Raw genomic sequence first — 25,803 nt, forward strand, 5'->3', positions numbered from 1 at the left:
ACCCCACAAACCAGCCCCTTCCCTGTAAGGCCGACCTTGACTGGCCCCAGGACCCTCCCTCAGCTTCTGGTCCTGATGGTGGGAAGCCTGAAACTGACCCTGGATTGAGGACTCCCAAACGGGTGCTCTCGGTGGCCCCTGGGCCTTTGAAGGTCACCTCTTCCCTGTCCCCACTTCAGCTCAGAGCTCTGGGGACTCGGCCCCTGTGTGAGGCTGGCGTCTCTGGGGGACAGCCCAGGCTTACTTGTTTAAGCAGCTTTCGTAGTTAAAGGTGGCCTTGAAGCCGTAGATGGAGAAGGTGACGATGCTGGCGAATATGGAGGTGGAGCTGTTGATGAGGGACACGGTGATGGCGTGCTTCTGGCAGTTACTGCTGGGCTCGTTGTAACTGGCGAAGGCGATCAGGCTGCCGAAGCCCAGGCCGAGCGAGAAGAAGATCTGTGTGGCCGCGTTGACCCAGGTCTTGGGGTTGGCCAGCTGCTCGATCTGAGGACCAGCAGGGGACAGGGCCCATGAACCCAGGGCCCCGTGCCCAGGCTCTCAGATCCATGGGAGAGGGAGGCCCAGGGCAGAAGGGATGGGGCTTCCAGGGCGCAGCCAGTCAGGGCAACCTGGGGCTGGAGCCCAGCTCTCCTGCCCAGTCCATTCCCCAGGAGGACAACTGTGTGGCCTTCTCAGGTCGTATCCTCCGTGGCACCTTACCCACAGGAGGTTTGCAACGGAACATTTACGGTAAAATGATTTTTAAAAAAAAAAAAATGCACTGATCTCTGGTCCACCAGCCAGGTACTCTGTGAGTCTGGATATTAAGTGGTTGTGGCTTGGAGGTGGAGTTCAGGTCTGGATTGCATCTGGTGCTGTTGTTGTGGATGTTTGGGAACAAGAGGGTGCATTTGGGGGGATGGTACAGTTATTCTGTTTCCAGGTGCTAGATTTTCTAAATGAAGAACTTGTCCACCCCACAGGTTCCCTGCTGATGAGCTGTGGGGTGCTGGAAAATGGGGAGTTGGGAGGGGATGGTGGATGACCTGGAGGAAGCAGGTAACAGGTGAGGGAGATGATGGAGCTGAGCCTGTGGCACCCGGCTCTGGGGAGAGTCTGGGTGGGGCTTTGGGGCAGGGAGGCCAGAAGGGAGGCTGGGGCAGCAGTTGGCTGGGGGCAGTGAGGGCAGGAGGGACTGGAAGCAAGACTTCACGGGCTGGGGACCACCTCCTGAGGAGGGGTCCAGCCCCCAAGTGACCCACACCCCTCGCCCCAGCCTCGGGGCTCCCAGCACCCTCTGTGTGCAGCTTCCCGCTCCCTCCCACCTCCAGCCTCCCCAGAAGGTGGCGGGATGTGACAGAGAGGCATCCTCAGGGTCCCGCCCCTGCAGCCTGTACCTTGGGCGTGAACATGTACATCAGCCCGTTGGTAGCTCCATGGAGCGTGAGGCCCCTGATCAGGTAGATGATGAGCACACAGTAGGGCAGCAACGCCGTGAAATACACCACCTGTGGGCGTCAGAGGGTGGAGTCAGCCTCCTGGGGAGGGACGGAGGGCGGGGTCGACACATGCCCTGCCCCAGTGACATCTGGAAGAGACGTGGACATTCCTGGTTGGACACAGTGTCCAAGGTTGGGCTGAAGAAATGGGGCTGGCTGGCTGTGGCCACCCCGTCTGTCACCACCAGGAAACCTCCTGTTCTACACAGGAGGGGCCGGTGGGCATCGGGGCTTTTCCTGGGCTCCGCCTTCGCCCTGGCCACAGGGTGCGTGGTGGTGAGTGGCCCAGCTGCCTCCAGCCGACCACACTCCAGGTGGCAGAGACCCCAGAAGCTACGTAGGAATTGTCACGGTGCTAGATAAAGAGTTCAGTCTGAAAACAAAATGTGGGCGATCAGTAGTGAGGCCAGAGAGAAAGAGTGACAGTCTCCACCCAATTTCTATGAAAGGCTCACTTTCTCAGGCTTGAAACTGCACAAAAGTGGAATTTTGGTCAAGCAAATCTTTTCCCTGTTCACATGCATTGCAGATTCAAGGACTCTCCCTTCCTCCCTTCTTCTTCCCTCCCTCCCTCCCTCCCTTCCTTCCTCTCTCTCGTTTTCTTTCTTTCTTTCTTTTTGGGTACCAGGGGCTGAACTCAGGGGCACTCGACCCCTGAGCCCCATCCCCAGCCCTATTTTGTATTTTATTTAGAGTCAGGGTCTCACTGAGTTGCTTAGTGCCTTGCTTTTTCTGAGGTTGGCTTTGAATTCTCAATCCTCCTGCGTGAGCCTCCTGAGCCACCACAGGTATGTGCCACTGTGCCCGACTCAAGGACATTTTTCTCTTGGTTTTCTTGGTAGCTTTGGCAGGAGCCTCTCATTTTTGGGATCATCCTAACTTTTACAAAGCCTCAAAATAGGGACCTTTTTGAGGCACGGTGTCGCACACACCTGCAATCCAAGCGACTCAGGAGGCTGAGGCAGGAGGACCATAAATTCCAGGTCAGCCTTGGTGACTCACTGAGGCCTTGCCTCAAAATCAGAAATGAAAAGGGCTGAAGGTGTAGCTCAGAGGTAGAGAGAGCATCCCTGGGTTCAATCCCCAGTACCATGCACACAGGCCTTCCACAGCACATCTGGAGTGGATAAAGAAAATGTGGTACATATACACAATGGAGTATTACTCAGCCATCAAGAAGAATGAAATTATGGCATTTGCCAGTAAGTGGATGGACCTGGAGACTACCATGCCAACTATAATAAGCCAATCCCAAATAACCAAAAGCCTAATGTTATCTTTGATATGTGGATGCTAATACACATCCAGGGGTGGGGCGGAGAGGAAGAATAGACGTTCATTAGTTTAGACAAAGGGGATTGAAGGGAGGAGAAGGGGATGGAAATAGGAAAGACAGAATGAATGGGACAAAACTTTCCAATGTTCATATATGAACACACGACCAGGGAAACTCCACATGGTGTACAACCACAAGAATGGGACCCTAAATAGAATAAGTTATACTCCATGTAGTGATCGGTCAGAATACACTCTACTGCCAGGTACACCTAAAGAGAACAAATTTAAAGATTTTTTTTCAAAAAAAAGCACGTCTGCCCACCCACAGTTGGATTTTTTTCTATAGATCACTTCCTAAGTACACCAGAGCCTTCTAAGTCAAGCAAAGGAGTATTTGGTAGGAGATGGGCGCAGTGGTGCACACTCCTGAAATCCCAGCAGCTCAGGAGGCCAAGGCAGGAGGATCACAGTTCAAAGCCAGCCTCAGCAAAAGCGAGGCACTAAGCCAGTGAGATCTTGTCTCTAAATAAAATACAAAAAAATAGGGCTGGGTCAAGTGCCCCTGAGTTCAATCCCCAATACCCCTGTCCCAGAAAAAAGGAGTATTTGGTGGGCCGTTTTTGTGTATGAGCGCCCTTATCTTTTGGGTCCTCCTGGGAGAAACACAGCTGGTGACTGACCCTTGTCCCAAGGGGCTTGAATGACACTCAGCCTTCCATGTCCTCTGAGGCATGGCGCCATCTTCCCACGAATTTCCAAAGCCACCAGTGTGATGCTCTGTGTCCTCTTGCCCAGACAGCACACAGACGCAGGGCATGTCCTTCCACTGCTTCTGAGCTGGGGTCATTACAGCTTGAGAGGAGTAATAAGTGTCCCCAGGATCAGGAGACAACAGGGAGACGAGGTGGATAAGGGGGAAGACAGGGCATCCGCCAGCACACTGTAGGCGCCCCAGGGACACTGCCCACAGCACTGGGCACTGAGGGGACACTGGGGCCAGCTCGTGGGAGTCCCCTCTTTCTCCGCAGGGGACGAGTTCCCCAGAGGCTGTCTGCAGTCCCCACCAGGTGGCTCCTTCTCTTTCCCATGATATGGGCAGGATGTTGGGCACGATCAGCTCAACCTACTGGAAGGAGCCGTTCCTGACCACTCTATAACAGTTCACGGAGGAGGAGGTGCAACAGAGGGGAGTGGCTCTGCCCTGGCCCTGCCCTCACAACTGTGCCCTTGAGCAAGTCATGTCACCCCTCTAAGCCTCAGTGGGGTGCCAGCAAGGACCTGCTGGGATGGGCTGTTGCAGGATGGGACGATGTGAGTGCCCACCATGTGGATCTGCAGTGAGGAGGGACCGTGTCCGAGGCTGGGCCCACCAGGGCGCAGGGCCTGGGCCGCAGATTCACCCAGGTGGCCGGTGACGGAATCTCTCAGAGCAAACATGTCAGCCCTGGGAGGAGCGTAAACCTGGGGACTCAGCAAGGACAAGGGACTTGGGAAGACCAGGCCTGACTGCTCCGTGTGCTCTGTGGGCGCTCATACACAAAACAGCTCACCAATACTTCCTTTTTCGGGAGCAGGGGTACTGGGGATTGAATTCAGGGGCACTTGACCACTGAGCCACATCCCCAGCCCTATTTTTTTGTATTTTATTTAGAGACAGGGTCTCGCTGAGTTGCTTAGCACCTTGCTTTTGCTGAGGCTGGCTTTGAACTTACGATACCCCTGCCTCAGCCTCCCGAGCCACTGGGATTACAGGCGTGCGCCACCGCACCCAGCCTCATTTTTCACAAAGTAGTGAATGAGCCCTCATTTTGAGATTTGACGCCGTACCTCCCACCACCCCTGACCATCTTTACTGGGACCTAGTTGATGGTCTGTGCCGGCCACACTGTGGGTGTCCTCGGCCCCAGCCAGCTCCTACCCAGCATTGCAGAAGCAATTCCCGGCCTTGCCCAAGGTTGGGGACAGGCAGCTGCTCCTGCGCCCACCCACCTCAGGGAGCACTGCACCCTCCGGGGGCCCTGGCCCACCTTGCCCGTCGACTCGGTGCCCCGCAGGATGCACAGATACACCATCAGCCAGGCCAGGATGAGGCACAGCGCCGGCTCCCACTGCACACCCCCGGTCTCCTGGATGGACGGGGAGATGTTGAGGGTCTTCCTGTACCAGAAGTACTGCGTCGAGGAAGCCTTCTCACACTCCTCCTCGTAGCCCGTGTGGTTCCCGTTCAGCGGGCAGACAGACCACGGCAGCGGGTCCTTTAGGATCGAAAAGCATCAGACAGAGAGGCTATAAAGGTCAGGTGGGGTGATGGATGAGAAGGATGCTGGTCCCCCCCAGGGCAGGAGGTGGAGCTGCTGAGACAGATGGGGAAGCAGGGTTTGTCAGGGCCACCAGAGGGACCTCAAGGGGCTCGGTATGGTTTGGATGTTGAGTTCCCCCAAAGACCCATAGATAAAGACTTGGGCTCCAGAGCAGCAGTATTGGGAGGTGCTGTGGGCCTTTAAGAGGTGGGGCCTAGTGAGAGCTCATTAGGTCATGGAGACTGTGTCCTTGATGGGGAAATGGGACCACATTCTTCTCTCTCTACTCTTGTTCAAGATGTGACCATTTTCCCCCATGTGTGGTCCTGCCGTGATGTACTGCCATCTGCCACTCTTACTAGGATCCAAACCAATGGGACCCATCTGATCTTGGTCTCTGAACTCTCCAAACTATAAACTAAATCCTTTCTCTTTATAACTTAGCTGCCTCAGGTATTTTGTTATAGTAATGCAAAACTGACTAATGCAAAGACTACTTGACTTGCAATTCTGCAGGCGTTTGTTAAGGACCACCAAACTCCATTGTGCATCTAAAAGATTGAGGAAAAAGTGGACAAAGGATAGGCCAGCTATGATTAACACTGTAACCCACCACCTCTGTAGCAGCCAGACCCAGAACTCAAACCCCAAACTACAGCACTGGTCATAATGATCAGGACTTAGGCAATAACTCATGTATTCCCTGTTGTTTGCCAACCCAGGATTAAACAGAGAAACTCAAATATGTGCCCTAACCAATCACATAGAATGTCTCTCTTCTCCTTAGCCCACCTCTAGCTGCTCCAAGCTAACACCCCTAATGGGGCACATCTGCTGGAAGAGATAGGCATTTCCTTCCATGGACATTGGATCTGGAAGCCAGAGGGGGATGAGGTTCACCATCCTGAGGCCATCATACCCCTAGGACCAGAGAACCCCGTATTGTGACTTCTTTGAGCTCCAGTCAGCTACACCTGAAGCACTTAGACTCCTGGACTTTGTAGGGAGGAGTCAGTAAGATCTTCTTCTGCTTAAGCTGGTTTGCCCTGGATTCTCCAGCATTTTAAAAGCAAAGGAAGCTAAATGGTGCCTGTACAATGAGCAAAATCCAAGGCCAAATGCAAAACAGAGATACCGAATGGCAGTGCAAAGGTCAACTTGAATTGTCAGCTTGATTGGATTAAGAGATGCCAAGGATTAAGAGGCTTCTGGGTGTGTCAATGAGGGTGTGTCTAGGAGTGATTGGCATGTGGGATAGCCAACTGAGATGGAGACCCTCCCCAAGCACGGGCAGCACCATCCAATAAGATGAGGGCTTTGGGGTTGGGGTTGTGGCTCAGAGGTAGAGCGCTCACCTGGCAAGATCAAGGCCCTGGGTTGGATCCTCAGCACCACATAAAAAATAAATAAAGATATTGTGCCCAGCTACAACTAAAAATTAATTAATTAAAAGGAAAGTATAAAAATAACAGATGAGGGCTTGGATGGAATAAAAGAAGTGGGAAGAACAGGGAGCAGCAGCGGAGGCAAGCTGGGTTCTTCTTGAGAAGGTTCTTGTTTGCGGCTGCCATCTCCTGAGGACATCAGACTCCAGCTCCTTCACTCTTCCAAGGTGGACTCTGCCAGTGATTCTCCAGGGGGGTTCCGGAAGCCTTTGGTCCCAGACTAGGGTAGCATTGCTGATCCCTCTTGTTCTGAGGCTTCAGCCTCTCGGACTGCCCAGTGACTGGCCCCTCCAGCTCTCCAGCCTGCAGATGGCCATTGTGGACGGTCCAGCTCTGGTTGTGTGAGCCAGTCTAATAATCATACCCCTTTTTATAACCATCCCTCCTGTTGGTTCTGTTCCTCTGGAGGAAAAAAGTTAACTCTGAGCACCCTTCAAGACCCGTCCCGTGTTGATCAGTTTGGGGTGTCTCTGGGGTTCCACAGGCTCAGATTCCTCAGATCAGACAGAGCTGTTCCTCTAACAAGAGCGAGTCTGACCTTCACCTTAGGCTTACTCCCTTGATAGTTCACAGTCCACACCACCAAGGCCCAGTGGTGTTACCTGATGGGTCATGGCTACTCTGCAGCGAGGGCTGGAGCCCAGGCTTACACCCCTGTTGGTGCTCAGGCCCTGTGCAGGGGACACCCTGGCCACAGAGCCACCCTGGCTTGCTGGGGTGTGGGAGCCAGATTCTAGCTTTGATCCAGATTGTTTGCGAAGCCGCCACAGCCGCCCTCCCTCTCTGCACTAGGAGCAGCTTCCCCCAGGACAGCTAGCGTCTTCTGCCCCACCCTGGGGCTTTCTGTGACCAACAGAGTGCGGGGCAGAGAATGAGGGTGACTTCCTGTGGAGGCCTTCGGGGCCTTTAGCCGCCTGTCTATCATCTTGGAAACCAGCTGTCACGTGAAGATGGTCAGCAAGACTCTGGAAGGATGAGGCCACATGGACAGAGAGGCCACCAAGAGGGAACTCAGGGCCCAGTGACAGCACTGGGTCCCTCCCAGGTGAGAGAGGCCCTTTAGACAGGCTGCCCAGTTGGCCCACCCCAGCCAGCGTCTCCAGGGCCATTTACTGGGCCATGCAGGACTGACTGGGTTCATCTACTGACCCCTCTGCCGAGGCCAGAGTGACATGCACAGTTCCAACTCTTCCTGGAGGATAGATCACCCAGGGAGATGACGCCCAGGGGCACCACCAAGGCTCTGGTGGCATCTGTGTGGGGTGGGGTCCAGGCATCAGGTTTTTGAAAGCTCCCGCCAGTGTCCGTGTGCGACCAGGGCGAAGAAGCTTCGGAGCCGGTGGAGCAAGGGTGGCCCCGCTGCCCTGTCCCCAGCAGGATCCTGATCCCATTGGTAACAGCCTGAGGCTGAGGGCCCCTGAGCAGCAAGTGACCTGTAACCACGGGACTGGATGTTTCCACATAGGACCAGCCTGGCACGGAGTGAGCGCCAGTGAGCGCCTCCCACACCCTTGCTGCCGCTATCATGTGACCGTAGGGGAGGGCTCCAGGGGAGAGGGACTGGGGGAGGCAATGAATGACCTGTGAAGGATGGGGTGCATGAACATTCAGGTGACTGTCTGGAATCGCTGTCCGCCCCCAGTTCTGAGGACTAGAAATAAGGACCCCTTTTGGATATACTTTATTTTCACCTTTGGAAGATGAGTGAATCATTTCTGACCTTATTAGACAAGACATCTTGCTTCCACCTTTGGAGACTTGTCTTCACGGGCGTAGACATCGAAGCCAGACAAGTTGGTGCATACCTGTAGTCCCAGCTACTCAGGAGGCTGAGGTGGGAGATCACTGGGCCACGTGTTTGAGACCAGCCCGCACAACACAGCTAGACCCCATCTCAACGATAGCGAAAGGATACAAATCTAGAATGCCTGCGATAATGCCTACACCTCTTTCAGAGTGCCACTGTGCAGCGTACAACCTGCCCAACCATCTGTGGCAGCTCTGCACAGAGGAGGGCATGTAGGCCCCAGCATTTAGAGTAAAAAGAGCTGCCCTGTGTCCACCCAGAAGTCTGGGGAGAGGCAGAGTTGTCGTCAGTCTTCAAGAAACTCTAGCCAAAGCCAGGGAAAAGAATGTGGTACTTTGGCTAAACTCAGGGCAGGGTCCTTCCCATCTGGGAGTGTGTGATGGGGCAGCCTTGGGGGCAGGGGGCTCCTTGGGAGGCCACAGTCGGATGGAGATGCCACCTTCCCAGTGGAGATGTCAAGTCAGGACTTTTAGAATAACTCACCCAGGTATTCCTGGGGGCCCCAAAGACTCAAGGATAAGGATTCTTAAGGCCTCAGGAAGCCTCACGGACTGGGGACAGTTGACAGCCGATGGCCAGACCTGCCTGGCTTTGGGGCCATGGGAGAACATCTGAAGCATGAAGGTCAGGCTCAGAGCCAACGGGGAGGTGGTGGCCAGGCTGGTCCTGCCTCCTCCTCTTTCCCATCTGGGGAGAGGCTGCTGGAAGGGGGATGGGGCAGCAGGCAGAGGGGTCCCTGAGAGTGACCAGGCTGGAGCCGAGGACGAGAGCTGGTGAGCAGTGGTCAGGGGTGCTCTGGGCTGGGCTGGGGTTTTCTCTTTTGCCCCACAACTTCCAGCCCTCTCTGAATTTTCTGCAATGAGCATGAACTCTGTGGATGGTCAGGACACTGTTTAGAACTCTCGTCTTTGAGAAGAGCCTCTCTTGTGTTAAGGGTGACCATGGCCCTTCTGGGAGGAATTTGGGGTCTTCCGGAAAAAGGAGAGGCTCAGCCCTGAGCTCCAAACCTGAAAGGCTAAGTGACCATGGCAGGAAGGCAAAGGAGGGGGCAGAAGCAGAGGAGGGACAGTCCCTACAGACTCGCTGGGATGCTGAAAACAGTCCCCACTTGCCACAGGCTTTTTCCTGGACATTTCCTGGTGCATCCTGTCATCCCAGCAGCTCAGGAGGCCGAGGCAGGAGGATCGCGAGTTCAAAGCCAGCCTCAGCAATGGTGAGGCCCTAAGCAACTCAGTGAGACCCTGACTCTAAATAAAATACAAAATAGGGCTGGGGATGGGGCTCAGTGGTCCAGTGCCCCTGAGTTCAATCCCAGATCCCTCCCCCACACCCCAAGAAAAAAAAAGGTCCTTAATATATTTGGGGTCACATCCTTCAGAGAGAATCAAAGGATAACTGTGGACCTCAGACCCAGAAACAGGCACACATGCATAAGCGCTCATCCACCAGCTCATGTTGCCAGTCCGGGGCCAAGGTCCTGGGGCAGAAGCCCTCCCTCCCTCTGGCTGGGGCGGCTTGGCTTCCCTTCCATCCTCCTGTCACTCTCTGGCTCCCCAGAGACTGGCATCCTCCACCCACCACCCAAGGTGGGTGGCTTAGATCCACCCCCTTTCTCGCCCTGCTCACCTGGAAGGAGTGGAAGAGGTACCAGAAGCTCCAGGCGTTGATGACGTTGTAGTAGATGGTCCCAAAGAAGGAGACCACCACGCTGGCGATGCCTGCCAAGAAGCAGAGGGTGGCACTGAGGACTAGACACCGGTGGCCCTGTCCAGCGCATGCTCCCAGGACACACCCGGGGTGACTCCCTGCAACAGGTAAACCTCCCTCCGTGGAGTCTGTGTGACCACTGTGACCTTCGGGAGAGTTCTTTCTTTCTTTCCCCCCGCCCCCCACCATCTTCTGGGACGTGAGGCCAAGCACAGGTCTTGGTTTTTGTCGTTGGGACGGCTGTGCCAGGTACCAGGCTACAGTCCTCAGATGCGTTTGGTCCTCGCCACGGCATTGCCCCCATTTCACAGAGAAGGAAACTGAGGCACATGGTGTGCCCAAGACTGCCCAGCTGGCAAGTGGCAGAGGTCAGATTTCAGCCTCGTGGGAGAAGCTCTTTGTCACCGGCAAGCACCAGCCCCAGGCCCAGTGTGACCACAGCTGCCTCTTTGGCTTACTGAAGGTTGAGTCCTAGGGGCTAGACCCTGCCCTCTGGCATTAGGGAGCAGGGGCATGAGGGACGGGGTAGGGAGTGGTGGGAATGGGCTGCCTGGGTCTGGTCAGGACTGCAGAGCTCAGGGTGGGGTTGTGAGCCAGCGAAGGTGGGCCACCAGGGGTGCCCTGAGCTGCCCACACAGGCCTTTAGAGCTCTGTCCCCCACTCTTTCCATCCCACACCAGGGAGGTCTCTCAAGGAGACTGGCACAGGCCGTGGTGGGGACATTCAAGCTGCCAGTATCAGCAAGCTGCAGGACATCGATCCCCACCTCCGGCTACCCTTGGGGTGCTGGGTACTCAACGGGTTCCAGCACCCCAGAGTGACATGCACAGCGACCGTCTTTCCTGTGACAGAGCTCACGCTGCCTCTGTGACTGCTGACCCAGGCAGACGGTAAAACCGCACGCTGTGTTAAAAATGAACAGCTTTTCAAGGTGAGGGGCGTTTAGGTTTAGGTTCTGGAGATGACTTGAGAGGCCACTGGACACGTGGCTCTTCTGGGTCTGAGATCAGGTCCTGTCAAGCTGACTCCTGCCTCACTTCTGCCAGGAGTCACCCTGCTTTCCTGGGGTTGTGCAGAGCAGGTGCTGGAGATCCCAGCTCAGGCATCTGGGGAAAGACGTGGTTTGAAGCAGCAACCCTGCTCTCCATGTGTGCCTCAGCTGCAAACGTTAATGGCACCTCCTCCAGCAACCTCTCAGGGGTGCAATGAAGGTTAAATAAGCTCATGAGCTTGGGTCTTGTAGGCAGCACCCAGCACAAAGTAGGTGCTCAGTAAGAGAGAGCTGTTAATTAACAGGGAGCAGTTATGTGCATTTTCTGAATGGTTGCTGGCTGGGCTGGAGTTAGAGCCCCTGTGCTGGGCAGCTGCTTCCCTTGTACATATTTCCAAGCTGAGGCCCAGAAAGGAGAAGCCACATGGTATCAGTTTCCCAGGGTGCTGCCCTGTGGGTCAGAATCCCAGCCCCTCTCAGCCCCTCCTGGGCTGTCAGTCCATCCTGTCATGGGCTTTCTCTGGGGCCCCATGCTGGCTGATGGATTCCCACCCCTGTGCTCCCAGGGGACTGAAAGGTGGAAGGGGACTGGAGAGGCCTCACATACCGACACCGCTGAGGTAGGGGCTGATGGTCCTCCAGGCACCGATGCTGCCCTGCCGCATGCGCTGCCCCACGGCCAGCTCCATGTACAAGAGTGGCATTCCCTCCACGAAGAGCATGATGAGGTAGGGGACCAGGAAGCTACCTGCAGGCATCCAGAGCTGAGGGTCAGGCCGGCACTGCAGATGGCCTTTCTCCACCACCTGTGCAAACGCCCTTCCCTCATCCTCCCACCTGCCCTTGCCTCCTTCTGCCTTGTATCTGTCCTCTCCGTCTGCCATCTTCTGCCTGCCTGGCTCCCACCACTCCACATGTCCACCCCTCACCTGTCCCTCTCACTCATCCATCATCATCCATCCATTTTCCTTCCTCTCTCCCATCACCCATCCATCTGAATGGATCATCCAACCACCCAGCCACATATCTATCCACTCATCCACCCACCCAGCCACACATCCATCCAGCCATCCACTCAGCCACACATTCATCCATCTAGCCCGCCAGCCACCCATCCATCCACTCATCCATCCATCCATCCATCCATCCATCCACCCATCCATACATCCACTCATCCACCCACACATCCACCCATCCATCCACTCATTCATCCATCCATCCACCCACCCATGCATCCATCCACATGTACATCCATCCATCTATCCATTCATCCATCCATCCGCTCATCCATCCATCCATTCACACATCCACCCATCAATACACCCATCCATCCACCCATCCATCCATCCACACATCCACCCATCCATCCATTCAACCTCTTTTTCTTTCTACTCATCCATCCATCTATCATCCATGGAAGACATGCAGACATGTCAGTTGTCAAAATCTCTAAGTGTCCCCACCCAGGGTGGAAAGCTGCCTCCATCCCATGCTCCTTGGGTGTCCCCTTCAACTCCTCTTCCAGAACCCCCCTTCCATCTTCTATTTCAGCAGCTAAGGGTTGATCAGAGCCAGGACACTGAGTCGCTGCACTTTTTGAACACTCCCCCTTGAGCCCGTCCACCTAGCTGTCTCCCTCTACTCACTTCCTTGGGGCCTGCGCATAGCCCTGGTGGTGCCCGGGTGAGGTGGAGCACTCACTCTGCCTAAGGCCTGGGCATGGATGGGATGGGAGATTAGCAGCCCCTGTTTCCCGCCCTGCAGGGCTCACCTGGGCAGAGGGGTATCAGTTGCCTATCATTGCCCAGGGGCACAGAATATTTCTCCAGGCCTGATATGTCAGAGACGGCTGCCCAGTGGATAAAGCTGTAGGCCACCTCTCTTTTATGGAGCATTTCTGGGTGTGTTGAACAGTACCTTCCACCTAAAATATCACTTTAGTAGAGGGAACTGTGACTCATAAGAACCTCAAACCCACCGTTTCCTTTGGAGTCATTGCAGGTAAGTGTCCTTGGTGATGGGAGGAGCTGGGGAGTGGGAGGGGGCTGTGGTACCCCACCCTGCCAGACCAGGCACCGAGGCAGGCCACCTGTAGAAGGGCCCCCACCTGCCCTGGAGAGGAGTGGTTCCCCAACCTACCCCGGGAGCCCCTCAACCATCCCTCTCCAGTTCCTGGCTCCTTGACTGGGGACCCAAGAAAAGTCCAAAGAGAGAAAGCTTTGGGGATTATGAGCTGGTTACAGAAGGAACTGATGACCCAGGTGTTAAGATAAACAAGAAAATATATATCTTATTTTTTGTAGTACTGGGGATTTAACCCAGGGCACTTAATCACCGAGCCACATCCTGAGCGCCACCCCCTGCCACTTTATTTGAGACAGGGTCTCACTGAGTTGCTTAGGGCCTCGCTAAGTTGCTGAGGCTGGCTTCGAACTTTCGATCCTCCTGCCTCAGCCTCCCATGTTGCTGGGGCTGTAGGCGTATGTCACTGCACCCTGCGGAAGTATGTATTCTTACATAAAAAATCCAGTAGTTAAAAAATGCTTCCATGGTTCATGAGCACTGGCCTGTACCCTGGCTTCTCGCCAGCAGGTGTTTGCAAGCCCTCTCCAGACCCCACGGGGATCTCTGCATCACCCTTACCCAGCTACGGACGCATTCAGCCCAGGACGCATTCACTCAATCGTGGACCCTCAGGCTGTGTCCAGTTTTCTGCCATCCTCAACAGAGCTGAGGATTGCAGCCTGGACCACTTGCTTGGTCTTATGCCTGGGGCTACAGATCCCAGAAGTACAATGCTAGGACAGAAGCCATGTGGTCATTGGTCCACCCCAGAGGGATGGCAGGAGCAGTGCAGGGGACAGCTAGAGCCTGCAAGGAGGCTTTCAGGAGGGTCCAGCTCCTCCTCTGTGTGTGGGGGCCTTGGCAACTGCAGCTCATTTCAGGACACCCCTAGGAGAATCCTCCAGGCCTGTCCCTTCCTGTCCTCAGGGACATGCTTTGACATTCCACCAGGTTTCTCTGGGTGTCTGAGGCTCTCAGTGGCTTCTACCCATGAGCCAGGATGGCTGTGTCCATCCCTCGGAGTTTATAAAATAAGCTTAGACTGGGGGTGTGGCTCAGGGACAGAGCACTTGCCTGGCAGGTGTGAGGCCCTGGGTTCCATCCCCAGCACACACACAAAAAATCGTATTCTCACCCAAAGTGTCAAACAGTAACCACATCTGGCAAGGTTCACGGGACAGCTTGCCTCTGGAACACAGCCCGACTGTCCACGGCCCTGGGTCAGGTGGAATTCCGAGGCTCCGTGCCCAGGTGGAAACGTGAGGGCATGTCGCCCTACCTGTCAATCATTTCTCTCTTTCCCCCTAACCTTCCACAAACAACCAATTCAGGGAAATGTGTCCTGAAGTCCTTTTGTCAACAAATGATCTTAGGACAATCGAACATCTGTGTGGAACGGCACACCTCAACCCACAATTCACAGTTGATATCAAAAAATCTGACAAAGGATCATAGACTTGTATGTACAACTAAAAGCTATAAAACTCCAAGGAGAAAAGGAGAAAATCTTTATGCAAAGATGTCTTAGATACCACCGCAAAAGCCCCTTCTGGGGAAAACAATATGTTGATAAACTGATTTTCACTGCTTCTGCTCCGTGAAAGATACTTAAGAGAACAAATGGACAAGCCACAGATGAGGAAAAAATATTTGCAAAATATACAGCTGAGAAAGCTTGGTGTCAAGTATGTAGGAAGGATTCTCAAAAACTCAACAAAAAAACAAAGCACCCACTTGAAAAAAGTAAAAAAAAATGTTCAACAGAAATTTCACTGAAGAATATGTCCCTCAGTCCACTGATGCTGGATCCCAGGAGAGCTGAGACTGGGTCAATTGCAAGGAACATAAATTCTTTGGCTCATAGTTCTGGAGGATGTGAAGTCAGAGAGCGTGGTGTCATATCTATGAGGGGTTCTTACCAGCCCCCGTGGCATATATGAGAGGGCAAGAGCCATCAAGAGGGTGTGGAGCTCACTTTGATAACAAATCCACTCCAGACTGGGGAGGCTGAGACAGGAGGATCACAAATTCAAAGCCAGCCTCAGTAACATAGAGAGACCCTAAGCAACTTAAGTGAGACCCTGACTCAAAGAACAAAAAATGGTTGGAATGGGGCTCAGTGGTTAAGTGCTCCTGGGTTCAATCCCCAGAACCAAACCACACAAATAAACAAACAAACCCACTTCAGCGATGATTCATTCATTCATTTGTGAGGTCTCTGCCCCTTGGGATCTAACAGCGGTTGAAGGTCCTGCCTTTCAATACTGGTGTATTGGGGATTAAGTTTCCAATCTGTGGACTTTGGGGGCTGGGGCACGTTCAAAACACAGTAAAAGCTATAAATGCCAAATTAGCACATCAAATGATGCTCATCCCTGGAGTTCATTAGGAAAATGCAAATCCAAACCACAAGGAGACACCCCGCACTTATTAGAATGGCTACAATTTAAAAAATACTGTCAAAACTAAGTGCTGGCGAGGTTTTGGAGAAAGTCCCACACGTTGCTGGTGGGAATGTCAAATGGTGCGGTCACTCTGGACAGCAGTTTGGTGGTCTCCTAGGAGGTGAAGCATACGCTTATCATGTGACAGCATAGAACCAACACCCAAAATAAGGCAAATCTGCTGCATATAAACATATCTCAATAAAAGAAAATTTGTTTCATAATCACTTTGAAAATAAGTCTATTAACCAACCCTCTTCCAACTGAACTGCTCTCATGCTCCTTTGATGTAGAAATTCTGATGCTGGATCTGCTCAAGGAGTCCGTGGTGTTGGAGAGCCGTGGACGAGGCCTGCAGGGGTGCATTTGTTCCTGTGTATCCTGATGGGGCGCGCTTGGTAGATTAAATATGGCCAATTCTTAGAGCTCCTGAAGGTGGGGTCTAATTCCCACCTCATAAGTCTGCGCTGAACTTGGGACTTTGTGCAGTAGAATGTAGTGGGGAAAGGATGTCATCGGCTCCAGAGTCCAAGCCTTGGGACTTGGAGCATGGTCCTGCGTCTGTCATATTAGAGGCCCTTCCAGGTTTCTAAGGTCAACAGGAACGTGCAGGAGAACCTCAGGCCCCCACCTACTGTGCCAACTGCCAGATGTTCGAGGGACCTTGTAGTTGCATGAGAAGGCCCGAGGTAGGCAGTGGAGGAGCTGCTAAAGAGACCCATGAGGAGTGATTAATTATAGTCATGCTTGGTTCTTTTGTTGTTGTTTGTTTTAGTACCAGGGATTGAACTCAGAACTGCTCAACCACTGAGCCACACCCTGAGCCCTTTTAATTTTTTATTTAGAGACAGGGTCTTGCTAAGTTGCTTGGGGCCTCACTAAGTTGCTGAGGCTGGCCTTGAACTTGTGATCCTCCTGCCTCAGCCTCCTGAGCTGCTGGGATTACAGCTATGTTCCACTGCACTGGACAACTGTGGTTGTTTTAAGCCACTACTTTCTTTTTCCCTTTTTACTTTTTAATACCTCAGCATGTATTTTTTTAAATGCTATGGTAAAATATTTTCAAATTTTTTTTTAATAGTCTGAACTTTTATTAGAAGGATCCTCTCTAAATTGACACTCTCATCCTGGGTGAATGAGATAATATAAAGTGGGGATTTGAAAAGATCCATATTGGGGCTGGGGTTGTGGCCCAGGGGAAGATGCCTAGCATGTGTGAGGCACTGGGTTCGATTTTCAGCACAGCATATGAATAAATAACTTAAAGGTCCATGGACAACTAAAAAAATGTTTTTAAAAAATCCATATTGTAGCAAAGTGAAAGAAATGGAATTCTACAGGATTTTAAGAGAATTTGCAGTGACATCTTAGATGATCTAAGAAAACAATCATATTTTCATGGTTCTCCTTTTGGTTTAATATTAGAAGAGTTCAGTTGCTACCACCTGTTTTTTTCCTGGTCAGCTGGCCTCAGTAGATACTTATATCTCAGCCCACCTGTCTTTAGTGATGGCCAGAAGACTTCAAAGCCCCAGAAACCAAGACTTCTTGCTGATTTCTACTTGAGATCTCTGGACCAGATATCCACAGTGAGAGGGAAGTCCTTAGGCATGGGCCAGGGACTGGAGACAGCACAGTAAACACCTCTGCTCCACCATGAAGCCAGCTACACTTGTCCCAGAAAGGTCCTCCTCTGTACCCTCAGCTGGGCTGATGGTCAGCAGGTGGTTCACCATGTCTCGGCCAGGGGTGAGAGGTCCTAGCTTGAGCTGACGTCTTCCTGAGACAAGCCCAAAGGAGTCTGGGATGAGGGGATGGTTTAGTCAGCTTTTTCGCTGCTGTGAAGGATCTGACCAGAACAATTTTCGGAGGAAAAGTTTATCTGGGGGCTCATGGTGTCAGAGGTCTCAGACAGCAGGCTCCATTCCTCGGGGCTCAAGTGAGGCTGAACATCATGGCGGAAGAGTGTGGCAGAGGGAAGCAGCTCCCATGATGATTAGAAGAGAGAGAGAGAGAGAGAGAGAGAGAGAGAGAGAGAGACTCCACTTGCCAAATACAAATATGTACCCCATAGCCATGCCCCCAGTGAACCACTTCCTCTAGCCAGCCCTGGCCTTCAGTTACAACTCAGTTTATCCCATCAGGAACGAATGCACGGATTAGGTTAAGGCTATCACCCAATCATGTCCCCTCCAAACCCTGCATTGTCTCACACGTGAGCTTTTGGGGGACACCACATCTAAACCATAACAGGGGTCATCCCAAACTTTGTAGATTTTCACATCTGAAAAGTCTGACATTGAAGCCATACAGATAGAAGAGCATCAGAATCCATAGAAATAGTCACGGATACAATTATCCCTGCATTCCCACCTGAAGTCCTTAGCATGCTTTACCAACCCCCAGCCTTAGGAGCATACACAATGTGGTGGGTCCCATGTCAGCTCATTGTACAGTGTGCCTTGAGATCCAGAACCTCAACTATATCCTCCTCAAAAGCTAAACCTGCATGCACCCTGCCTGGTGGCCAGAGCCCTTGACGCAGTCACAGGTGTTAATGACACAGCCACCTGTAGGTGCCCATCGAGCGACCTCACATCTTTGGTAAACACATCTGCTAAGTGAGATGTCATCCTATTTGAAAGCCGGATGTCAGTGCCAGGAGTGGTGGAGTGGAAATGATACACCAGGGGTCCTGGATAGAGAACCCCTCCTCAATACCTGCTGGCTGCTCAGTGTCCAGGACCCCGCCTTGGTACCCGGGGTGGACACAGATCTCTGCTGTGCATCCCAGCTCCAGGTTAGTAGGGAGCACACTGCATGGTCGAGCATCGGGGACAACACACCGTGGACCCGCCCACACCAGGGGCCCCAGTACCATCCCTCGGGGACCTCACTCTTCTTCCTTTCCCACCTGTATCTGCATCTGCCCCAAGGTTGAGTGTTGAAAGGCAACATATGGATGTCCTTGGAAACACAAGTCAGCTTGGTGTGGCCGCTCGGTGGCATGCCAGTGGAGACAGCCCCCTGGGCACCAGCCTCAAAGGTGAATCTCTTATTCCAGGTCAGTTCTGTGCCAAAGATCTCTGCCATGCAGGCCAGAAACTCCGACTGAACCCACCGAGAACCCTCCACCTCAAAGCAAAGCTCTGCTCAAATTTAGCCATTGGCTAATTCTAGTTGGAATTTAGTGATTACATGTCATGGGCCCCCTCTCCCATCTTGTCCATCTTTTCTGTGTAGCCGCTGTGCTGCGCTTGGCCAGACGCATGGTGAAACAAACCAGGTTCTGTGTTAATGTGGTGGGAGGACGGGCCACCAGTGCCCCTTGGGTCGTGTTATCACTTATTTCTTAAAAACAACATTCTCTTACATGATCTTAGTGCAATGAGCCAAATCAGGAAATTAACGCTCACACAGTCATCTTATTTAATCTACAGACTTTGTTGAGATTTTACCAACTACCCACTGATGTCTTTCATTCTGGTGTAGAACGCCACTCTCAATCACATGTGGCCTCTGGTTGCAAGGTCTCCCCAGACTGTCCAGTGTGACCTTAGCGTTTTGGAAGCTGACCAACCAGTTCTTTGTGGAATATGTTGCACTTTGGATTTTGGAAGAAACGCTGAGGGGATCTTGTGTGCATGTCCAGAGCCACAAGATGAATTTGCTCTCTTCTTGGTGCTGTTGACTTGACTCATTTGGGTAGGGTGCTGTCCGTGAGGTTTCTCCCGTTTGAAACAAGGAAGTCTCTTGTAGGAGACATTTTGAGACTAACAACTGTCTTATGCTCACATTTTTGTCCAGTTACTCTGCTGACTGCCAAAGGGTGATTTGGCCCCCATGCCCTCTGACCCCTAGCCCTGCTTGACTGTCCTGCTGAGCAGTTACCTGGGTTGAAACTCAATAATCACATCGTTTGCCTGGTGTCTGCCTCCAGACTGGTGTGGAAGCTCACGCTCCCTGCCTGGCCCTGAGCAGCACAGGGCAGGGAATTGGAGCCCAGGGAATATCTGCAGACTACAGGAAGGTCTCCTTCAGGTCTCACTGGGTCTTCCCCACCCATCACTTCCTGTAGGAGCCTTTACCAACTGCCTGAAACTAAGGGCTCCCCTCTCTGGGATCACAGCCCCTGCTGTCGAGGTCCTTGCCCACACACTGAGTATCTCCTGGTCTGCTCACCCTTCCCAAACCCCCAAACATCTCACTGAGGTTAGGGATGGGGTCTACCTGACTTACTGCAGAGTTCTACCCTAATGAATGGCCGGCACACAGTAAGTGCTCAATAAACATTTGTTGACAGTGGTGTTTCTACTGGGGTGGACAGGTCATGAGGTTGTTACCAGGGAATAACACTGGAAAGATCTGGTGAGGTACATTATGGTGCTAAAAACTGTGTGTGTGTGTGTGTGTGTGTGTGTGTTTTAATTCACAGTATCACTATTTTAACCTCTGACATGACTTCGTGTCTATAGTAGATAAGAGGAATACTGGCAAGGCCGTCATGGCTAACACCTCCCTCTGAAAGGATGAACCCTCATGAAAGCAACCTTTGGACCTATGATAAGACACTGTATATCGAAAGAGAAGCACCCCTGGAGTGTGACAGAGCTCGCCTTCCTCTGAAATAGATTTGTTATGAGAAGTAGAAGAAAAGAAAGAAAGACATGTTTCCGGGACCACACCAGGCAGCAATGAAACAGACCAGGTTAAGAAGACAAAGGGTTTTCTGAGGATGGGGAAAAAAAAAAAAAAGCAAGAAAACAAACCTTGATGGCTGAATTTCAAGCCCCATAATGTGGCAATAAGTGGAGAAAATCTACAATGTTAAGAAATCGTCCCGTGAAATCCTCAGAACAGAGAAGAGACATGGCCAGCAGCACCTGGTCTAGCTCAGGACCTGAAGAGGCAAGAACACGGCAGACTCTGCCCTGGAACAGGCAGTCACCAACTCCACCAGCGTTTACCTGGGTGTGTGCAAGGCCAGGGCTCACTGTCCTAGATAGGGCTGGTGAGAACATGTTGAATACATGTGCACATTGCCTGGGATTTGGGGGGAGATTATGAGATCATATAAACTTCTATAATATTTTAGGTATCCAGAATACCTAAGAATGAATAAATTTAAACCTGGCTGCAGAGTTTCCTTCCTCCTCGGAACCAAAAAGCTGAAGACAATAAAGAAGCTTCTCTAGATTTTTTTTGAGTAATAAAGATTGTAGGCAGGGCTGGGGCTGTAGCTCAGCGGTAGAATACTTGCCTCATGTCTGTGAGACACGGGGTTCAGTCCTCAGCACCGCATAAAAATAAAAAAAGATATTGTGTCCATTTTAAAAAAAAAAAGATTGTAGGCCAGTCATGGGGTGACAAAGGAAAGATATTCTCAGACACACTCAGAAAGTGATCCACCTATTTAGTATTCCTGAAATATTTACTTGCTGGTAAACCAAAGAGTTGGATAAAAGGGAAAAACCGAGTTAAGGAGTTGTGTCGTAAAAGAACCAAGTGGCAGTTGATAGACAGAACAGAGTGAAGTCTGAAATAATGGTTAATTTCGTTGTAAATGCAAAAGGAAAACGGAATTCCTAAGTAAGAAGAGGCAACCTATTAATAGTAAGATAATCATCTTCACGTGTCTGAAATCTCAGATTAAGTCAACAAAATTTAATAAGTGGGGTGTGGGTTAGGAAAGAAAGAAGAAGTGAAAGTGTGTGCTATGGGGTGAACGTGTTCCCCAAATTTCATGTGTTGGAAACTGAATTCCAAAGTTTTTAATGGTATTCGGAGGTGGGATCCTTGGAGGCGACTGGGTTGTGAGGGCTCTGGATTAATGAACTAAGGAATTCTTGGGTTGAGGTAGTGGCTTTGTTATGATTTCATGCTTCCTCTGGTACTTACTCTCTAGCACCAAGGCCCCGTGGTTTGTTATGACATAGCACAAGATGACACAGCACAGATGCCAAGCAGATGCAGGTGCCATGTTCCTGAACTTCCCAGCCTCCAGAATCATGAGCCAAACTGACCTCTTGTCTCTCTAAGTTGGTCTGCGGTGTTCGATTATAGCAACAGAAAACAGACTAAGCAGGTTACAATTTTTCAACTTTCGCAGATAACATTTTATTCTTAATACGGATATAGAAAATAAATGCTCCTCTTTTTTAAAAATGTAACTACTAGTAGAATAAAAATAGGACTTAAGAAGCAAAATATACTTTATATTGTAAAGGATAAAAAAAAAAACCCACAACACCCACAAAAAGCAAACTGCAAGGCAGAACAAAACATGATGAGAAATGGCAGTGAACATAACCTGATAATAAATATAAATGGATCAAACTCTTCCACTAGAAAGACAATGACCATTGGGTTATAACAGAGCTAATTTTACACCACCTAAAGTTCTACAACTGGGGGATAGTTAAATACATCATGAAGCCTCTGTGAATGGGATGTTATGAAGCTATTTAAATTAATATTTTCAACATATATGACAATACTTTAAAGTAATTGCAATAGGTTAATTTCATTTTATTTATTTATTTTTTAAAAATTTGGTACTAGGGATTGAACGCGGGGGGGCTTAATAACTGAGCCACATCCCCAGCCCTTTTTATTTTGAGGCAGAGCCTCACTAAGTTGCTTAGGGCCTCGCTAAGTTGCTAAGACTGGCTTTGAACTTGTGATCCTTCTGCCTCAGCTTACAGGTATGTGCCACTGCACTGGCCAATTGGTTTATTTTGAATACAAACATCAAATGATAGTAAAAAGAAATGTGGTTCTAATATTTTAAAGGAAAAATGTTAACTGCTGTTAACTCTGGATGGTGGAATTTCAGGTGATTTTGTATTTTAGTCTTTGCACATATCTGTATTTCCCAGAATCTCGACCATGAACTTATATATCACATTTACAACCCCTAGACAAGTACAATAGGTTATTCTAGAGCGTGTTATTATGATTTTTCTAATGACCATAGCAGTACCTCATCTGTTTGCTAAACCTAAGAATCTCACTGGAAGAGAGACCCCTCTCTGTGACAGCTGTCCCCTCCATGTGTGACATTTGTCTCTGTGAGCCCTCCCATTGTGCTGTCTCCTTTGAGGCCCACAAAGACACAGAAAAACCACTTTTGGGGGAAGTTAACTGAGGCTTCCAAAATCTTTGTAAATCTTCTCCACTTACAGACCTTTGTGCTCAATAAAAACCACCACTTGGATTCTTTAACCTGAGTTTTTCTCTGTGTGGGTGAGCGGCTGTGTACGGACATGGGTCTACTTGTCAAAGCGCGTCCCGAGTGACACTGAAGCTGCTGGGCCAGGCCCCCCTTGGAGACATACTGCTCTGCCCAGTGTGACACTCCTTCCCAGTGCCTCCTTCTCCTCATTCACCTCCTTCCACTTCCAAAAGTTTCCCATTGAGACTCAAACCTATTCAATGTTTTGTGAATAACCAAAGATCAGGTTAAAAAAAAATTAAAAGTCATCCTTATGGATCTGCCCTGGTTGGAAATGTCTAGAGTTCCTGTCCAGCCTCTTCCCTCCTCTCCATGCCCATCCGCTCTGGCACATCCTCACTCTGCATGCTACCCAGCTCCAGCCTGGCCTGCATCCTGGCATCTGTAAACCACAGCTCTATCAGTGGCTGCCCCTAACCCTGGCTTTACCTTCAGAGTCAGGTTCTCCAGCTCAACTCGTTAATCAAGGCCCTTGGGGGACATGCTGACCCGCTCCTGGCCCCCAGCACCTCTCTCGCCATTGTCCAGCCCTGCCCCAGCCCCAGCCCTCGCTGCATCTATCATGGCCGCCGAGGGTCTCTGGCTGTTCCCCTCAAATGCACGCACTTCTGTGTCTTTGCAGGCGTGGTTTCTGCTGCCTGGAGTGTTTTCACATCTAGTTGTTGAGCTGAGCCTCAGACTCCATTGCCCCATGGCTTTCTGAATTCCCTGGGGGCCGTTAGTCCTTCTCCAGTTATTTCAACAGAGCCTCTGAACTGCCCTTCCTAGCTTGGCCTGCTCTGGGCTGAAGGAATGGTTCTAATATTTGCCCTTTCCTGCCCCCAGGGTAATAAAACCATCTTCAAGAAGTCCCCCACTGCCTGCTGTCCCTGTTTGTATTTACTGAATGACTTCAATTCAGTGCCTAGAATGCCGATATTGTTTAGTTTTAATTATTGTCTGCCTCTTTCTGTTCATAAAAGGGCATAAGATAGTGGTGTTTTTTTTTTTTTTTTTTTTGTTTGTTTGTTTGTTTGTTGTTGTTGCTTTTGTTTTTTCGTCTTTAGGTACTGGGGATTGCACTCAGGGGTGCTTAACCACTGAGCAACATCCTGAGCCCTTTTTATATTTTATTTTTGAGATGGGATGGGGTGCGCCAAGTTGCTAGGACCTTGCTAAGTTGCTGAGGCTAGCTTTGAACTCGAGATCCTCCTGTCTCAGCCTCCTGAGGCGCTGGGATTACAAGCCTGCATCACCTTGCCCAGCAGAGGGTGGCTCTTAATTTGGGCTGCACAGCAGAATACCTTGGGGGAATTTTAAAGACTCCTAAAGTTCAGGCCCTGCCTGAGAGCCACCCAATCAGGGTTTCTGGAGGTGGGACACAGGTACCCCTAGGTTTTCCAGGTCCTGATGACACAAACATGCAGATGAATGGAGGCTTCTCCCAGCAGGCGGACCCACCATGTTCTACTGGTTGCTCCTCCTCCCCACTGTGGGGCGCTACACTTCAGACCCTCAGTGACGGCTCAGGACTGAGGGTTAGCCTGGGGGCTGCACAGAAGAGGTTGCTTTTTCTTTGGGGGAGGAGATTTCCTGGAGAGGGCAAGGTGTGTGGGGTGCACTGGGCCAAGGGAGGACGTCACACATTTTGGAGCATACTGAACAGATGTAGAGAGGACACTGGTCCAGAAGGACAAGGGATCAGAGGAGGACACTGTGGACTTGCAGGCTCTTGGCCATGCCCCCTCGAGTGTCCAGGTGCCTTCATGGTCAAGGGTCATGTCAAAACCATGGGAGGAAGCCCCCCGTCTCGAGGGGAGATGGCCCCAGCTTGGGCACAAAGGTGGCTCGAGCCCCAGCTACTTCCCACCAAGCAAACTTTTCTTCTCTGAACTTGTTTCCTGTCTGTAACTAAAGGGACGGGACCGACCGTGGCAGCGCTCTGAAGATTGTGCAGCTGCAGGGAATGCACCACTCTACACCTGGCATGAAGCGGGAGCCCACTGGAGGGGTTCTGGAAACCAACCAATCAGGACTGGTTCTGGAAACACTGGGGTGTGCAGGAGATGTCCACACTGCGGTGCCTGGCATGTCAAAACTTGCTTTGCGAATCGTAGGTGCTTGACAATTTATGACCTCTGACACTCAGCTTCTGTCCCTCCCAGGAGATCTGTAGACACAGCGAGTCTCATCCTGAATGCACCCGGATACACAAACATATACACAGGTCATAGGTGAGCACTCAAGTGGTTGCCTGGCCCATTCCTGGAACTGATGTGCTGTGGATCAGCCCCAGGGTGTGAGCAGCCGTCTCCATGGCACCTGGCTCCAGTGGTATAGGGGATGGCCCAGACCAGCTCATAAGAGCCAACTGTCCCCACCTCTTCCCAGCCCTGCACAGTGGGACAATATGGTGGTAGTTTGGAACCAGCTATGGTGGAAATATTTATACCATGATCATCAGCAAATGCTATGAATTAGTTCCTGCTCCCCCAACCAAGCACCCCATGCCAGGCCCCCAGCTGCTGGTGATCTGGGGACACATGAGCTACCCTGACCCTTTCTGCAAAGAGTGGTCCATGGACCAAGCGGCAGCCTCACAAGGAGCTTGTTAGAAGTACTGAATCCTGCTCTCCCTGCAGGTCTCTGTGCCTGAAGCTCTGGGAGGAGGAGGGGAATCTGTTGGAGATGCGATGCTTTAAGCAGTTTGGGGTTAGCAGAGATAAAGGGGCGCTGGAAGAGCTCACTTCCTGACCCAGAGAGGAGTAGAGGCTTTGAGGGGAAGTGGAACATCAAATCTGAGAGCATATTGTCCCAGGGCGTGGTCAGGTGCCATCCGATGCCCACCTCTGTGATGTTCAAAAAGCATATGAAGAAAATTTAAGAGGGGGAAAAAAATCTATATTTCCTGCTCTTGTTTCTCTGCGTTTCTTCCATGCACACGTTTACATAAAATGACTCGTGGGTTGTTTGTCCCCATAGGTTAGTACTTGGCACACTGCCTCCCTGGTTTCTTCCTGCATAATCACTGCCTTAGACTTTGACATGGTGGCCCCAGACCTGCTGATCTTCT

General features: G+C 51.3%; 1 protein-coding gene and 1 pseudogene across 1 annotated transcript in view; both read right to left on the reverse strand.

The window, feature by feature from the left end:
- Slc6a20 (solute carrier family 6 member 20) overlaps window positions 1-25,803 on the reverse strand; it is a 41,345-nt gene that overhangs the window by 12,171 nt on the left and 3,371 nt on the right. Inside the window, exons 2-6 of the mRNA XM_027932463.2 lie at window positions 11,617-11,757; window positions 9,938-10,029; window positions 4,787-5,014; window positions 1,380-1,490; window positions 245-486 (exon numbers count right to left, since the gene is read on the reverse strand). Coding sequence (XP_027788264.1) covers window positions 245-486; window positions 1,380-1,490; window positions 4,787-5,014; window positions 9,938-10,029; window positions 11,617-11,757 — 814 coding nt within the window. The remainder of the gene's footprint in view (window positions 1-244; window positions 487-1,379; window positions 1,491-4,786; window positions 5,015-9,937; window positions 10,030-11,616; window positions 11,758-25,803) is intronic.
- Window positions 17,076-19,362, reverse strand: LOC114090118 (polyribonucleotide 5'-hydroxyl-kinase Clp1-like; annotated as a pseudogene).

Source organism: Marmota flaviventris, chromosome 1, assembly GCF_047511675.1.
Source record: "Marmota flaviventris isolate mMarFla1 chromosome 1, mMarFla1.hap1, whole genome shotgun sequence".
NCBI classification, from domain to species: Eukaryota; Metazoa; Chordata; class Mammalia; order Rodentia; family Sciuridae; genus Marmota; species Marmota flaviventris.